This window comes from Mus caroli, unplaced genomic scaffold (genome assembly GCF_978045245.1).
Source record: "Mus caroli unplaced genomic scaffold, Mus_caroli_1 scaffold_14, whole genome shotgun sequence".
NCBI classification, from domain to species: domain Eukaryota; kingdom Metazoa; phylum Chordata; class Mammalia; order Rodentia; family Muridae; genus Mus; species Mus caroli.
In genome coordinates, this window is record NW_028227269.1 from 55,090,386 (window position 1) to 55,107,385 (window position 17,000).

The following is a 17,000-nucleotide window of genomic DNA, read 5'->3' on the forward strand; positions in this document are numbered from 1 at the left end:
CTGTAAAACTGTGAGATATTTTAAAGTTTTTTTGTGTGTGAATTCATAGATAAGGATGAATTTGAAATAACACTCTTGCTTGGGGACAAATGACATTTTGGGGGTGGCCTGTATATTTGTAGGTATGTTTGAGTTGTATGTGAGGTGTGTATGTGTGGGATAAATATGCATGCAGGTGCTTGGGAAGGTGTGTGTGTGCACACGAGCCCTCATGAACATGAAGACACAAAGTTGATGTTGCCTGTCTTCCTCAATCTCTCTCCACTTGATGCAGGGTTTCTCCTTGAACCAAGTGCTCACCAATTCCAGCTAATCTAGCTAGACATCTTGTCTGGTTTGGTAACCTGTCTATACTTCCCAAGATCGAGGATGACAGGAGACCTTAGCTTCCTTAAGAAAGCTCACTTTTTTAGCTTTAACATGGGTTCTGGAGATCAAAACTCTATACTTCACACTTGTAACAAGAGCTCTGTCCACTGAGCCACCTCCCTAATAGCACAAATGCTATTTTAGAAAGCATGTATTTACTTAACATACATTCAAAGTAGCTGTATGGTGTGCCAAGGAATGCACATTTATTCCTTCCAACTATCTGCACTTCCATCTTCTGTACCTTTTAAGTTTGACTGTTAACAAATATTTATTGATGGTATAGTCAATACAGTTACAAGGCTCCCCATAATCTAATATCTTCTTGCTTTGACATGGGAAACATTAAAACTATTTTGGCTAAATAAAAGCAGTCCCAGGGGAATTACATGTGTTAGCCTTCCTTGATTGGACAAAATATGAGAAAGAAACCATTTAAAGATGAAGAAAAGATTGATATTGGGTTTTTTTTTGTTTTTTTGTTTTTTTTTTTTTTTTTGCTTCTGAGACTTTAGTACATTGGCCCTGTCACTTTGGGACAAGGCTGTCATGATGGAAGGGGGCATATAGTAAAGCTGTACTCGGGCTGTGAGAGTGACCTGTCTGGGGAGAGTAGAGGCTATCAGATTCTTTTCAAAGGGACAACACCAGTGAATGTTCTCCAAAAAGACCCAGCTTCCAACCTTTCCATCCCCTCCAAATAGCAGTACCAGCTTCTGTGGGACATTACAGATCCAAACCACAGCATCCTACTATGGTAACAACTTCCAAACCCAAGTCATATGGACAGGCTACTGTCACCTCTTCATACCATTACACAGGCCACGGATCGTCCTAGCTACATGACAGAGTCTCAATAAAAATACACTTTAAGCAAATGTGGATCTACTCCTTGTGCTTTAGACACTTAATTCCCATGGTTAGGAAGAAGCCACAATCGTGATCTAACCCCAGTTGTCTATCTATAGTGGCAAGTCAGCCATAACCATGGCCTAGCCTTGAGTGTACAGTCGCTGCTTTATAACCTTAGCCAGTCACTAACACCTGAAAATCACCTCCCCGGATGCTTGTTTATGATTTAGGGTGTGGTGGTGCTACTGGATACCCCATCTTAACTCCCCCAAGGCTCTTATTTTAAAAGGATTCCTTAGCATAAAAACAAAACAATGTACTGAAAGAGATGCGTTCCTCCTTTCCACCCTCTGTTCTGTTGGCTGCAGTGGCTTCTCAGTGGCCCCTCTCCAACCTCTGAAATGCTCACTTTAAAAGCCATTTCTATGTCTGCTTCCTCTCTGGTCAATGGGGCTGTGGATGTTCCCAGTCCTGGCGCCTTGGTCTCTGTTGAACTCCCCACAAAGCTCAGTACTGCCTGTCCTCAGATTTCATCCTTAATAAAGTTTGTGACAGGCTTCTGTCCCTCAGTCATGCTTAACCACCAGAGACTTTTATTTATCTTCTTCCTGGAGCAGTAGCTGCTGTTGCTCTTCTCTCCCCTGGTGCTTAGCTTTGCCCCCACGACTCCACTCAGTAGGACAAAAATTCATCATTTCTGGCTCTAGAAACATATATTTCCATATTAACTCGCAAACCGGAGAACCTGGTCTACAAGGTGAGCTTTCCCCTTCCACCTCTGCACACTTTGAGGACAGCATTCAGATAAATGAAATGAACAAGGCCACGGATGAGTGAGATGATTAACACTTTTTAGAAAGGAGATTCTTTACAGAACTGGGACACAAACCTACAAATATATATGCAGTTTACTCCTCCCCTACCCCGATGCAAACTGGAATCCTACTTGTGGGCCATTGTCAGCCCATTCTAAGAGAGGATGCTCTTATGAGGGAATCAGTGAACAGTTGTCCTTATCACCACAAAAGGACTTCTTCTTCCCATAGCACCTCATCCCAAAGCATGCTATAGAATTGCCTGTGCTATGGAATCCAGGAGCCATAGCCCCATGTGGCTATTGCAAGCTAGCTAATCTGTACTAAGATGTGAATCTACATGTGAAATGGGTTCCAGATTTAATGACCTAGTGTAGAAATGGATTGGAAATCATTTCATTCTATTGGTACGTTTTTAAGGCAATATTTTAAACATAGGTTTGGTAAGCTATGTTATTAATGTTAATTTTACCCTCTTTTGTTTATTTTCTTCAAATGTGGATCTTAGAAAACATACAAGTCATGAATGAGTCCTGCAGTTTATGTCCATATTCTGGCTCTGATTGGGATGAAGTTTCACATTTGGCCTCACATCGCAGAGCTCGTTTCTTATGCAACTCCAGCACCTCTGTCCTCTCTCCTGACTTAGTTCACCTACTTCTCATCTGAACACTCCCAAAAGAAACCTCCTTACCCCCATGTTAATGTCTGCAACTCTACCACAGGCTTGAAATGTTCCTGACTACCATGCCACTCCCTCTATTTCAATAGACTTCTATTTTCTGGCTCTTCCATGAAATCTTACATTTCTCAACAAAGATAATACATCTGCCTGTTACTAACTTTCTACATAGTCCAGAATGGTTACATAGCTGGCATTGCGATTTCTGATTATTAATGAATACTATTTTATTCTTTCATCTAACAGCACTCACTGGACACCTCCTGGAGGTCAGGTACTGTGATAGTCTTTGGGGATATGTAATAATGTCAGCACGCAGCTAAGATGATGTGTGGAATGTGTGGAATGACGTCAGTAGGAACATAAGCACTAAACCAATGCTCTCCTGCCCTCAGACCCAGGAGACTTCTCTGCTTGCAAACACCTTCTGTGGAAGGGTTTAAATGGAGTGCTCATATAACACGCTTTTTTCCGGCTTGGAACTTGAAACCACTTGACTCCATATTAAACGTTTCCCCTCTCCTATACTTTGTATATTGCCATATGTTTCCCTGGCTACCTTAAAAACTCCATTTTTCTTCACATTTCCCCTTTCTTTGCTAACCTAGAAGCAAACACAATACTTTGTGTGTGTGTGTGTGTGTGTGTGTGTGTGTGTGTGTGTGTGTGTGTGTGTATGTGCTACTCCGTGTGTCCAAGCCCATGTGTGTGCCTTTTGTGTGTGGCTCAATTATTTCCAGGATGATGTGGATGCTATTCTTGCTTCCAATTAGAGGAAACTGAGGCTCAGTCAAGCTCCTTAACTTAAGGAAACCAAACAAGTGATGAGTAAAGGAGTCAGGATTCAAACCCAGACAACCTTGCTCTAGAGCAGAAAGAGTACTTGAGCAGGAAGCAGCAGGGAGCCAATGAGGCTCTCACCCTGTGAAAGCACCGGCCCATAATGAAACCTGCTCAGAAAAAAGGAAATCTGAATGGATACAGGAAAAAGAACTATTATGGACTATCTACCTTAAACCCAGGAGAATAGAAAACTGTGGACCTTTGATTTTTCTAGTCTTCCAAGTGAAGAAATAGATTTTTCTACTATTTGTAGTCAGAGTCTTAGTGAAAGACTTTAAACACAATTATGCAGAGGTTATTGGAGTAGAAACAAAATTATAAGTCACTATAAAGGCCAATCTCTAGAGAGAATTTCAAAAGAGACCTTGACTCGATGCACCTGTAATGTGTTCATTACCTCAGTAAATATTCTTTGCTAAATTTCAGTGGGAACACCTCAAACAAACCTGTGGTCATTTGGATAGCCTCTGACCACGATGGTCTTTCTATACCTGAAGCCATACTTACCTTAAGCAGAACAAGTTGTTTCCTATATAAAGGAAGCAGTACAATGCCTGACCCTCTCGGTGGGGTTATAAAATATCATCTTTTTAGATGTAACATAAGTTTTGGTTCAATATGATTGGTTGGAAATGCATGCTTATTTTTGCATTTTTCGAAGCTTACTAAAATGAACCTGTGCAGATCTTTTACATGCTGTCTCTATGTGCACATGTGTATGAGTCTTGTGTTTGGATGACATTGTTTCTTTAGAGTCATCAACCACTCGGGTTCTTACACTCTTTCTACTCATTTCCATATAGATGCCTGAGCCTTAAAGGGGGGAGTTTGAAGACAATCCATTTAAGGCTGAGAGTCCTAGAGTTTCTCTCTCTGTACATTGTCTAGCTGTGGGTCTCTGTGTTAATCACCGTCTTCTCAGCTCCATGCCCCAGTGTAGGGGAATGCCAGGGCCAGGAAGTAGGAGTGGGTGGGTTGGTGAGCAGGGGGAAGGGGAAGAGGATAGGGGGCTTTCTAAAGGGAAACAAGGAAAGGGGAAACATTTGAAATGTAAAGAAAATATCTAATATTTAAAAAAGAAGGAAAAAATCACCATCTTCTCTAAGAATATGCTTCTCTTATGAGGGTTGAGCAATAGTCTGGTCTATGGATAAAGCAATATGTCACTATCAGTCATTTTATTGATATGTTCCTTTATGAGAATAATGGTAATAGATTTTCCCTAAGGGACCCTTGATCATTTTAACAGTGTCAAGAATGGGTTCTGTATCAACAAGTACCTTAAGTTCAAACAAGAAGTGATTGTTATGGGTCACACCCATAACATTTGTTTCATGATTGCACCATGACACAAATCTTGCATATCTTGTATGTGGGTCGCTGATGCAGGTCACAGGGTTTGTAGCTGGGTGATATGGTGATTATTTCTTTTCTTTGGAGGGACGCAATGTAACGCCCAGCACCATGGGTGTTAGTAGGAATGGAGCTTTTAGTCGCGCACTTTCAGCACCATGGGTGCTTTTAGTTGCACACTAGCTTGATTTCTGCAGGTTTAATGACATAAGTAAGCTGAAGCTCCAGTAGGGTCTTAACACCATCAGATCAACACAAATTCAAAACATACGAAGTCCCAGCAAGGGGAATGGGAAGTAGACCCAAAGTCTACCCCTGACAAAGAAAGTATTTACAATTGACACCTTCCAAGAAAGGGAAAACAAAACATTTTTTCCCAGTAGAGTGTCACTGGGTATATCAGCCACACTTTAGGGCAGACTCCATGCCCAGCAGTAATTGGCCAACACAAAACAGACTTCATGTTTTTGTATGTAGTTTTTGTTTGGCTTGGTGTTTTTGTCTTTTTGTTTATGTTGATTTCCTCTTTCTTTCTTCCTTTGTTTTTTTTTTTTGTTTGTTTGTTTTCTTTCTTGCTTTTTTAAAGAGACAGAGAGAAAGACTATAAAGATGGATGGGGGTGGGTAGGAAGGACCTTGGAGGATTTGGAGTGGCAATAATATCATATAGAGAAAATTATAAATTAAAGAAAGCTTAAAAAGTGACAGTGTACAAATTCTGGTTCTATTTGTTTAGATCTATCTCTTGATTTTTCTTCCTGTTCTAATGTAGAAGGAATGATCACTGCAAAGCTTCAGTACCTCCCAGGATACCATGACTCAACAAGATGGTACAGTGGTGGTGGGAAGCTGAAGGTGGTAAGAAGAAAGAACCCAGAGCCCTGGCCTTGTTCCTGTTGGCCTCAGGTAGAGGATGTGTTGGTGGCTCTTTCTCTTCTGAGGCTCCATCCATAATTACCGGGATGATGGTAACACCTCTTTGCTTTGTTTAGCCAATCTGGGGTTGTGGCTCTACTGTTAATCTCTGGGTTGCCTCACAGACTTTTGTTGGATCCTACACAGGTCTAGCATCTGAGTAACTAATTCCTTGCATTAAATTCCCTTTGTTTTGAATGCTCAGAGTGGGTGGATTCTCCTGCTTTGGCTCTGACTAATAAATATAGTTAGTAGGGGAATTACAAAATAAGTATAAACTCATAAGAACAAAGAGGACAGCAAGAAATAGCTATAGCTGTGTGATGTCAACACACTTTTGTACAACAGAAATGAAAAGAGGAATTGGATGGAGGTCAGCATGAGCAGAGCAGAGAGAGCTACACCCAAAGTACTCAAGGAGGGAGCCATCAGCAAAGGGCATTCGAAGCCCTTTGGAAAATATTGGAAAATCCGATACCATGGATGGCATTTAAATGTAATTGGGGGAAAATGAACTTTTGGGAAGTCTATAAATGTCTCCTTGCTCACTTAACTGAAGACCTAGCGGCTTACTCTCTGAAGATTGAACGGGGAAGAAACTTAAAGAAGCATCTTGGGAGAAATAAGAATTGGCAACAACCATGCAGAGGCTGAGGAATGAAAAGGAAAAGAAACCAACTGCAGGAGATCGGGTCATTGATCATCCCTTGGCTTGGCTATAAACAACTGCATTGACAAACAATGAAACAGACAATAAGTGATATTAATTGAGTGCATTTTTACCATGGAGGGTGAAGGGTATACGTATCATGAGTAATATTTAAAAATGATAACATAGGGCAGCATCCTGAATTAGTTCCTAAATCTCTTCTATTCTACCATCTCTGTCTCTGTAAGTTACTGGTGAAGCAACACTTGCACTGGCATGCAGGTGCATAATTCCAATGACCACCTTCATTGGATGTGACTTCTCTCCCCCCCGGTCTCCCTCCAAACCTCCTTCCCCCACTCACTCCTCTCCCCCTCTCTCTCTCTCTCTATCTGAGTCTCTTCTTGTAAGGATAGGAAGTATATTGAATTTATAGCCTCCCCAACTCTAATATAACTTCTCCAGGGCTAATTATATCCACAGAGACTCTGTTTCCAAAGGTTATCTTTGGAGATTCCACACAGGACATGAACTAGGGCAAAAGCATGATTGAAACCAATGTCAGGATGAGCAGAACATTTAGAAATGTGGGAGTGGATTTTAAAAGAAGCAGCTAAAGCCATCATGTTTTCACGTCTAAAAGGGGAACTAGTAAGTGTAAGTTGGTGATGTTTCTTTGCATACAGCTAGGAATGGACCTGAGTGTCTACAGCATCTTGATACCTTCATCCTCCCAATCAAATAGGATGATCGTACTTCTACTGCTGGTTGGCTACGTATGGTCAAATGAGTAGATATGAATCATAATTCTCAGCAGAAAGAGACCATAGGGCTCTCCACTTTCTGCCATGTACAATGGAAAGCACAGTGAAGTGGAGGTTCCGCCAGCCTGAATGACTTAAGCAAGCATCGTGCACCATTATTTCGTTCTAAATGGGTTCCATCTCCCAAATCCATGTGTGTAAATCCTGACTTCTCCAAGGTGTGAAGTGGTGGATCCTGGGAAGTGAGTAGTTGGAGGCCCTAGTGAATAGGGTTAGTGTCCCTATAACAGTGACTCCAGGTGGTATCTTTCTTCTTCTGCTATATGAGAACCAAATGAAAAGATGCTGTCTGTGAATGAGGAAAGAGGCCTCCTCCAGAGGACAGCTATGAAACCTGTAGAGAAAAGAAACTTGTAGAAGCCAGGTCCCATAACTGGACATTTTCTTTTGATTACAAGAATTCAGTTTATGGTATTTAATTACAGCAGCTGAAATGGACTATGGCATCTGTTCATATTGGACATGAGGTGGGGATTAGAAAAAGATTCTGTGCTGGAATCTCCTGTAATTCAGGCCTGTTAGAACCTAACCTGTCTTGGCTGACACAAGAGCATTATTTAAATTTGATACAATGAACACTTATTGTTTTGATGAATCAAAAAGTGAATGAGACTAACTTAGGAAATGAGACTGGAGGCCACTGAATGCTGGCTGTTGTGGCGGGCTGCGCTGTAATGGTGTGTTCTCTATGGGGAGCGACCTCTGCATTGTTACAGGCACTGGGCAGAAGGGCTCATGCCTACATTGTTCTCAGCATTTCTCCATTTCCCTTAGGTATTCTGGCTTGAAGATTGATGCACTGGTTAATCTTGACCTGTGGATATGGCTTACTTCCTGCCTGTGATATCTCATGTGCCGGAGGAAAGTCGGATAAAAGGGTTTACTTTACAGAACCTGGTCTTTCCTTTCTGACTTCCACTGTGTCTCATCCTTTCCTTGACTGAATGAAGAACAGAGGATGATAAACACCTCTTTCCTATTATTCGAAAATATTTTTCCTCTCTGTAAATAATTCTGTGTCCCTTGGTATGAATGTATTCCAATTTCAAACTGTTTCGTGCTGTAGTATGAATTGCCTTGGAGAACTCATTATAAAGAATGAGTACTTTAGGTTGTCCAAACTGGTTCTAGTGGATTGACGTCAGACTTTATCCTGTTGAAACATTCCGAATGCCGCATGCATCTGGTTGTGAATATATCTTAGTTGATGGTTTTTAAATTCCCAATATAAATAGTCATTCTATGTATAATTAATTTGTTTATTTTAGTACCTGGATGATGATTTTCACCTGTTTTTTTGTTGATATCAATTTTTTTATATAATCACGATCAGGAAATGTGGCCACACTGTGGTGAAAAAAAAAAATCATGCTAAAATAAACCTTTTGGAAGTTTTTTAATTGGTGAAAGACCCTTATACAAATGCCACCAGAGAATGAATGATCAGTACACATTTTGAAGCTGCCACTCTTATTAACTAAGAACTTGTTATATCTGAATTTAACCTGAGGGAATAACACATAATTTAAAATAAAGATATAATGTAATCCTCCAAATCCTTTACTTCCTATAACCTCCTAGGTTAGATTAAAAGTCGAAGTTTGGTGGGGGGTGGGGTGGGTATGGGGGACTTTTGGGATAGCATTGGAAATGTAAATGAGGAAAATACCTAAAAAAAAAAAAAAAGAAAGTTGAAGTTTGCCTAGGTTCAGTTACTGACTGTTGTAGCAAGAGTACCTCATGGTTAGATCTCTGTGCTTCTACTAGAGAAAAGAAATACAGTAATCTTAAAAAAAAAAAAAAAGAATGATAAGAGGAGGCTGCAGGATCTTACTATGCAGAGGGTGTTTCCAGAAACCTACATAGCTGGCTCATGATGGAGAAGAATCTTACTAAGATGTCCGACACACTGAAGCGAGAGATCGAGGAAGTACAAATTGACTGTGCTCTCACTGAGAAATATTTGGTTGACTTGAACCTGAATGGTAAAGACGAACAGGAGCAGACCAGCAACCATAAGACCCAACAACTTCAGGTTTTTTTAGGTTTTGCTGAAGTTATATGTTCTTGTTTGGTTTTCATGGTTGGATTTTGCTTTTATCTCTTTTTAGTAATTGTACTTTTAAAGCCTGTTTATTAAACATTGTATTTCTCATAATAAAAAAAAAAAGAAACTATCCACAGTCAGAATTAGACTAAATATCACAGCTGGCTTCAGCTTGCCTTTCAACAACACCAGTAAATTATTTTCCTGTGTTTATTTGCCATGCTGTTGAGAAAAAAATTAATGTTGTGTCTCACTTCCAAACTAATTCAGGAGAGCTACAGAGATGGAAGATGGAAATCTTCCTATTCTATCCTTAACTCAAGAAGTATAGTTTTCATAATATCCAACTTAAGGTAACATGGAGGTAACTTGAATTAGCTCCAAATTACTGAAACATCTATATTTAGGCATGTGTTTTATATATTCAAAAAGATACACGTTTGGTTTCCAATAGGCCTATCAAATAGGTCAATTGCCATCAAACTCAAATGGTTCTTTGCTAACTACTTTTACATTAATTGACACAAAATAGAGTTATCTGAAAGGAGAGAACCTCAATTGAGAAAATGCATTCGTAATATCTGGCTGCAGGACATTTTTGTGACTAGAGATTGAAGGGGGAGGGCCTGTCCATTATGGTTGGTGTTTTCCCTAAGCCTCTGTTCTTTACGAAAGTTAACAGAACAAGCCATGATTAGAAAGTCAGAAAGCACACACCTCCATGGCACCTGCATCAACTCCTGCTTCCCAGTTCCTGACCTGTTTCATTTCCTATCCTTCATCCAATGATGGACTGCAATATAGAAACATAAGCCAAATAAAACCTTTCCTCAAGTTGAAAATAAAAAGAAGGCATTCTAACTGAAAACGTTGTCAGTAAATGTTTCCAAAAGATAACTTTGAGAGTCTTCATGCACAAACCACATGCATTCACGAGGTTTCTATGTAGTGTTCCAATTTTCTAATTTTTTCTTTCCTTTTTTTAATTAGATATTTTCTTCATTTACATTTCCAATGCTATCCCAAAAGTCCCCCATGCCCCCCCCCACTCACCCCCTCTCACTTCTTGGCCCTGGCATTCCCCTGTACTTAGGCATATAAAGTTTGCAAGACCAATGGGCCTCTCTTTCCAATGATGGCTGACCAGGCCATCTTCTGATACATATGCAGCTAGAGACACGAGCTCCAGGGGAAGGGGGGGTTACTGGTTAGTTCATATTGTTGTTCCACCTATAGGGTTGCAGACCCCTTTAGCTCCTTTAGGTACTCTCTCTAGCTCCTCCATTGGGGGCCCTGTGCTCCATCCAATAGCTGACTGTGAGCATCCACTTATGTGTTTGCTAGGCCCCTGCATAGTCTCACAAGAGACAGCTATCTTTGGGTCCTTTCAGCAAAATCTTGCTAGTGTATGCAATGGTGTCAGCGTTTGGGAGTTGATTATGGGATGGATCCCTGGATATGGCAGTCTCTAGATGGTCCATCCTTTCGTCTCAGCTCCAAACTTTGTCTCTGTAACTCTTTCCATGGGTGTTTTGTTCCCAATTCTATGAAGGGGAAAAGTGTCCACACTTTGGTCTTTGTTCTTCTTGAGTTTCATGTGTTTTACAAATTTTCCTTTCTAATTTTTAATTCCCAAAACACTTTAAGTCATGTCTTACACTTTAAGAAAGGAACTCATCTCTTACAGACCATAACAGTGAAGAGCCCAGCAATTTTATCTGTTTCTGCCCATTGGCTATGTTGTTAGTAGCTGAGTGGTTAAGTCCTATAAGTCTCACATAGTCCATTTCACTTGCAAAAGAAGTTCTACATATATTATTAAGCTTAGGCTGTAAATAGGGTGTTCATTCGGTATAACTTCTGCTATCACACAGGTAAACTGTCATTTATCATTCAACTCTTTTGGGACACCTGCAATGGTGGTGCTATCCTTCTCTCTTCAAGATAAGCAATGGAACGTAACCAATCCCAATTAATAATTGTTATTTTTATAAGAATATTGATATATGGCAAAGAACATGTAAGGCACAAGTCACTTGGTAAATGTATTTCAAGCAATGTATAATTCAAATCCAGCCAAAGGAAACGTGGTAACTCTTGAGGTTTATGTCGATGAGACTCTTCATAGAATTGGAGACTCTTAAAAGTATGTTTATCCTGGAACCTGCAGTATGATACTGAGCATTCACTGTTGAGTGGATGATTGAAGACCGTAGGAATGATGGAATGATCATAATTTTAGTGTCATGCATTAATTAGATTGTTCTTATTTCTCTAAGCTTAAGGAAACTCTGCTTTATAAAAAGAAAATCTATACTCAGCAAGACTAGCAGTAACATCTTGGTGCTTCATAGATGGTTAGAGGAATCTAAGGGGAAAATATCAGTAGGTTTTGCTTTCTCTTTCAACCCCCCCCCCCCCAGGAGATGGTGTAGAGGTCAATGTCCCTCATTTGGGTATAATCTGTGATTTGTTCTCATTTAATATCTTGAAGCTATTGATTGTTTGCATTCTGCCCAAACTCAAACCACCAATGTAGTAACATCTAAACGCTGACTCTGGGAGGTGATAGGTTCGCATGGAGTCACCGTGACAGAATCAAGGACTACACAAGGAAAATAAGAGACTACAGAGCTTCTCTGCCCGAGAGTGCCATGTTTTCGAACTGGAAAAGAGGGCTTGCAGTAAGAATGGAGAGGGTCCCAACCTTGATCTTGAACTTCCTAGCTTCCCAACATATGGGAACTAAATGGCTTTTGGTTAATCTCTGATATTATTTTCATGTAAAAATCACTTTCTCCTGTTTTCATCATCAACCACTCTTAAAGTCTGGCCAGATGGCTCAGTGAGTGAGGACACTTGTTACCAGGGCTGATGACATGACTCTGATTTATGGACTTGACAGAGTGGAAAGAGAACTCAATCCCATAAGTTGTTCACTGAGTCCAATAACTGTGTCTAAAGAGTGTGCCATGGAATGCACATGACAAGCACACGCACACACACATTTACACACATACACATTCATTAAATCAATCCATCCCTTATACAACCACCAAACCCAGACACTATTGTGGATGCCAACAAGAGCTTGCTGACAGGAGCCTGATATAGCTGTCTCCTAAGAGGCTCTGCCAGTGCCTGACAAATACAGAAGTGGATGCTCACAGCCATCCACTGGACTAAGAACAGGATCCCCAATGAAGGAGCTGGAGAAAGGACTCAATGAGCTGAAGGGGTTTGCAGCTCCATAGGAGGAACAACATTATGAACTAACCAGTAATACCAGAGTTCCCTGGTATTACTACCAACAAAAGAAAACACATGGTGGGACTCGTGTGTCTCCAGCTGTATATGTAGCAAAGGATGACCTCGTCAGTCATCAATGGGAGGAGAGGCCCTTGGTCCTGTGAAGGTTCTATGCCCCAATATAGGGGAATGCCAGGGACAGGAAGCAGGAGTGTGTGGGTTGAGGAGTAGGGGGAGGGGAAATGGGATAGTGGGTTTTCGGAGGGGAAACCAGGGAAGAGGATAACATTTGAAATGTAATAAAGAATATATCTAAGAAAAAAGAGTTAAGAAAATTTAAATTAAGAGGCATCTTTAGGTAAATTAAATATAATATCCATCAAATGACCAATCTGACTCACCAAGTAATTCCTAACCAAGGAAGCAATGATTTGTTCAACCACAGAATTAGTGTTGTAACATTTGCTAGGAGGCTACAACATAAGCTGGTGTTGTTCTTAGCGTTAGCAATCAGGCACGTCCATGGACAGCTAAATGTGACCCCACAACAATCAGACATCTTTACAGCCAGCTTTCTAGGGATCCAGCGACTAGACTTGTCAGCTCTAGTTGCCTAAGAGGTGACACTGTCACTCCTGTTGCATGTCCTGCACATATGCCAGTGTCCCAATAAAAATTACATTCTCCCTGCCCCAACTCTCTGCTTTCCTTTCTCACAGAGGCTGCCTCGGTATCACCTACCCCAATAAACCTCCCACTTGAACAGGGTTTTATCAGGGGCTTAGCCCTATCACTTAGGTTTTATATGATGCAAATATAGGGAAATATTTATTATACACTAAAATCTTGTCATTTCAAAAAAAAAGGTGAATGAATAATTTAGCCAGATTTTAAACTTATAAACTTATAAAAATTTCCTCCCCCAGAAAAAAGTTTACCAATTGGTTATTCAAAACATAAACACAAGTGACATTATGCGGGGGTGGGGGATGACCAATAATAATAAAAGAAAAAAGAGTCCCTGAATTTGAAAGTGAACACATGAGGAATGTATATATGGAAGAGTTTGGAGGGAGAAAGTAAAGGGGAAATGACATATTACAAGTCAAAAAAAAAAAATTAAAGACTTCTGTGCCCCCCATCCCTGCCTCTACTGTGGTCAGATTAAACTGTACAGTTTTGTTATTTTTGGTTTTGCCTTTTATATTGTTTTTCTTCCTGGTAGATAGGTTCAATACAATGACCTAGGTTTTCTCCTTCCTAGAGCATCTTCATGGAAATGCAGCATTCTGCATTGGCACAGAGTTATAGGAATAAATTCTTTAGATGTCATTTACAAAGCTCACCTGAAATAAAAATGCTGACTATTAGACATCAATCTATTATGTACAATGCCAAATGAAAAGCTGCTGTCATCGTTCTTTAGATAACATTAAGTTTTTACACCAATTTGATGAATTAGCCTCATGGAGCAGTGTATCACAAATCATACCTTCCAACTGGCCTGTGACAGCAGAAAGCGCTGTGTACCCTCCAACGACCTTTCACCAAAGATGCTTCTCACTGTTCACATTTTATCTGTCAAGTGGTACTTTCTTTGAAAAGCAAATTTAGATGCCATTATAGGGAGAAGCTACCGGCCTGGGACAAGTTCTAGCATTTAGTGTTCTGACAGATCTTAACTTGGCTATCAGCCAAGGTCAATAAAACTTGTTCATGCAAAACCTTACCTGGTTTTCACCACATCGAGAGGATGCATCAGGCAAATTTCTACAAGACCTGAAAGATAATAAAGAAAATGTCAATGAACACACAGACACCTAGTGATTCCTAAAAATTAAGATTACAACAAAGATTTTAGGTGGAGGTGGAATGGATCTCAGGGAGAAGGGGGGTGGTGGGGAGCTGGGAAGGAGGAAGGGAGGGAGGGGAAATTGTGGTCGGGATGCATTGTATGATAGAAGAATCTATTTTCAGTTATTAAAAAAAATTTAGAACACTGGACAGAACAGCTACTAGAAGTCGCTAGTTATCAAATAATTTATTTCAATGGGATAAAGATGTGATCAAGTATTTCTTTTAACTCTGGCAGGGAGGTGGGGAAACACATAATCACACAAAATTACAAATAATTAAACAGAAATTCTGTATCCCAACCCAGGAGCAGGGAAGTCTAAGGAGAAGCGGGAAGAAAGGGGAGGAGTCAGAGATCTCCCACTGACTTGGCACAACCTAAGGCTTAGGTCTAACATCCACAAAATAAAGATGACTATGACTCTTACTTGATAAAGCAGGTATTAGATACCATTAGCTTAATAAAGGAAATATATCAAATTGACAATGTGTATGAGAATCTTATAGACAAGATGATTGACGCTGGAGTATGCGAGATTAAGTAATTTTCCTAAGCTGCCACAGATTGCAAAGCTTTTGTTCAGTGTGTGCGCGTGCGTGTGTGTGTGTGTGTGTGTGTGTGTGTGTGTGTGTGTGTGTGTGCGCGTGTACCTACAGGCACAAATATTATAGAGTGTATGTGGAGGTTAGAGAACAATCTACAAGAGCCAGTTTTCTCTTTCCACTATGTCGGTTGTAATCCAACCTAGTTCTTCAGGCTTTGGCCCCACCACGCTGAGCTGTATTCCTGGTTCAGTTTCTGATAAGAAACTAAACAAACAAACAAAAACAAAAACAAAAAAACTAATGCCTCTCGGGGTTAAATGACTCCTCCCTAGAGGTATCAGGGAATTCTGACTGATTCTTATTTCCAGATGAATGTAAATTCTTAAGCAAATCTGGATGTGTGGAGTAAGAACAAGTTGTCCAGCTGCACCAATACTTTCTTAACTAATTGATCTTTGGTAATAAAGATAAATTCTTACATGTCTATACATATAAACTCTCTATAAATACATTCCTGTGTATAAATATGGGATGGGTTGGGAATCTAAATCACAGCCAAACTCAAATTGACTTAGTTTGCAAATGTGGTAGATGTACGTGGCATAAGAAGCTACCTACAAATACTATAATTTTATGTGGCCTCTGGGAAAATGAGCTTCATATTTATAACCTTTACTTATACAGAGACTGGCAATGCGTACCAGCACTAAGCTGTACATGCCCATGATAACATATGCTAAATGGTCATCATTACACAGAAGTGCCGAGTGAACTGACTGATGTGATTATTGTTACTGTAATGCTTATAAATATTACAGCTAGTTTTATGGGTGCTAAGCTGTAAAACTACTTAAGCCCCTACTGTTGGATACATTAATAAGCTGATAATTTATAAACTAGCAGTTTCTCTGGAAGACAAAACTTTTCTATAGTTTCATCTGCAAGAAGCTATGTGTTCTCCTAGTGGGTAATGGTTAGGACCATGGGCTTTTAACAAACATGGTTTCCCAAAGAAGAGAAAGACACAAAGAAGCAGGGCTGGCTGGGCTCTGAGGAACAGCAACCAAGCCTCTGGAGCAAGCCTTTATCTTTATTAAGAAAGTTGAATCACTCAAGAAAGCACTGGTGCATCTTGTCATGTTCCCATACAATTATCCTCGCTTAGAACTTTACATTCATCTGGAAGAATGAAGTAACCAGAATTGTTTCCCTGGTTCCTCTAAGGAACAGTCATTTTCCATGAGGTTATCAGTTCCCTATCAGTAAATGGAAAGAGTACGTGGTCCAGAATAAATTCAAGATCTAAAACTCTGTGCCCCCTTATTCTTAAATTCAACAAACGCCCATTTAACATACATTTCAAAATTGAGGTTTGCTAATTAGCATAAAGCCAGAGTCCAGTGAACAAAATTGTCCCTGGAAACTCAACCTTCAAGACAGCATGGCTGCCAAGGACCACCACAGTCATCAGTTAAGTCAGGTTCTACAAACAAGACCGGCAGGATTGCTTACCAAAGAATGCACACAATGCCTCTCTTACTTTCTCAACATTAGAGGAAAGAAAAAATAATGCCAAACAGCACCATATGTTGTATCACCCAAAATGTTTACTAAAATAACCAACAGCACCAACCACCAATTAAAATTAATAGCACTACATGGGGAATAAGTTTACATAAATATAAAGTCATTTTCTTATTTGAAAAATTGTTCTACTTTCCCATAGACTATATGTTATAATTTTGTAGTTAAGCTATTTTCTAATCTCCAGGTTTCATCAAAGTTCCATGTATTCACCCAGAAATTTCATATTGGTTGCCTCCTGTGTGTTCAGTATTGAGGACTAAGCCTAGCAAAGAGAACAGACACGTAAGAACAAATAATGATACACAGGAGGAGGCACAGAACTGAGTTGGCAGTTTATTTAACAAAGTCCAGGGTTATTTAAATGTTCAATTAAAGATTAAAAAAAGTAACCGGGCTTGGTGCTCCATCCCTTTAAC

The 17,000-nt window shown here is 40.0% G+C and overlaps 1 protein-coding gene across 2 annotated transcripts in view; it reads right to left on the reverse strand.

The window, feature by feature from the left end:
• The window catches only part of Slc25a21 (solute carrier family 25 member 21), a 490,501-nt gene that overhangs the window by 203,911 nt on the left and 269,590 nt on the right, over nucleotides 1-17,000 (reverse strand). For both annotated transcript variants that reach the window (XM_021179180.3, XM_085830388.1), the window contains one exon: nucleotides 14,328-14,376. In XM_021179180.3, the coding sequence (XP_021034839.1) occupies nucleotides 14,328-14,376 (49 nt within the window). The remainder of the gene's footprint in view (nucleotides 1-14,327; nucleotides 14,377-17,000) is intronic.